The following is a 506-nucleotide window of genomic DNA, read 5'->3' as shown; positions in this document are numbered from 1 at the left end:
TTTTTATGCATTTTATATTTTTATTTTGCACAATTACAAAACATGTCATTATTTCAAAACTGCACAATATTTTACAAAAATATATATTATTTATTTTATATTATTTATATTTTTAATTTAATGTTTAATTTTATAAGGAAAAATATGCACTAATAATTAAATGTCACAAACAAAAGCAAAAATTAATATGAGATTAGGTATTTAAGTGGTAATTTATCATAAAATATTTAATTTTACATCAACAATTTTATATCAACAAAAAATTCAAATTTCATAATTTTTTACAAAATTTATTATTAATTATAATTTAATAAATATTTATTAAAAATATTTAACTAAAAACAAGGAAAATGCAGTAATTATTTTGATTTATTTACCTGTAATAAGCTTTCAGTGATTTGTTCAGAATCTCTATCATTAAATTTTCTTACATGCATTCCTATTTCATAATAAAATGGATTCCATTTACTTAAAACAATAGCATCAGCATCTGCTTCTAAAATTTC

At 17.4% G+C, this 506-nt stretch overlaps 1 protein-coding gene across 1 annotated transcript in view; it reads right to left on the bottom strand.

Moving 5' to 3' along the window:
• The window catches only part of LOC102671334 (DNA replication complex GINS protein PSF3), a 6878-nt gene that overhangs the window by 4881 nt on the left and 1491 nt on the right, over positions 1-506 (bottom strand). The window contains exon 3 of the mRNA XM_031514250.1: positions 378-506. Coding sequence (XP_031370110.1) covers positions 378-506 — 129 coding nt within the window. The remainder of the gene's footprint in view (positions 1-377) is intronic.

This window comes from Apis dorsata, unplaced genomic scaffold (assembly GCF_000469605.1).
Source record: "Apis dorsata unplaced genomic scaffold, Apis dorsata 1.3 scaffold_943, whole genome shotgun sequence".
Classification (NCBI taxonomy): Eukaryota; Metazoa; Arthropoda; class Insecta; order Hymenoptera; family Apidae; genus Apis; species Apis dorsata.
Note: the sequence above shows the minus strand (reverse complement) of the source record. Positions and strands in the feature narration are given on the sequence as shown.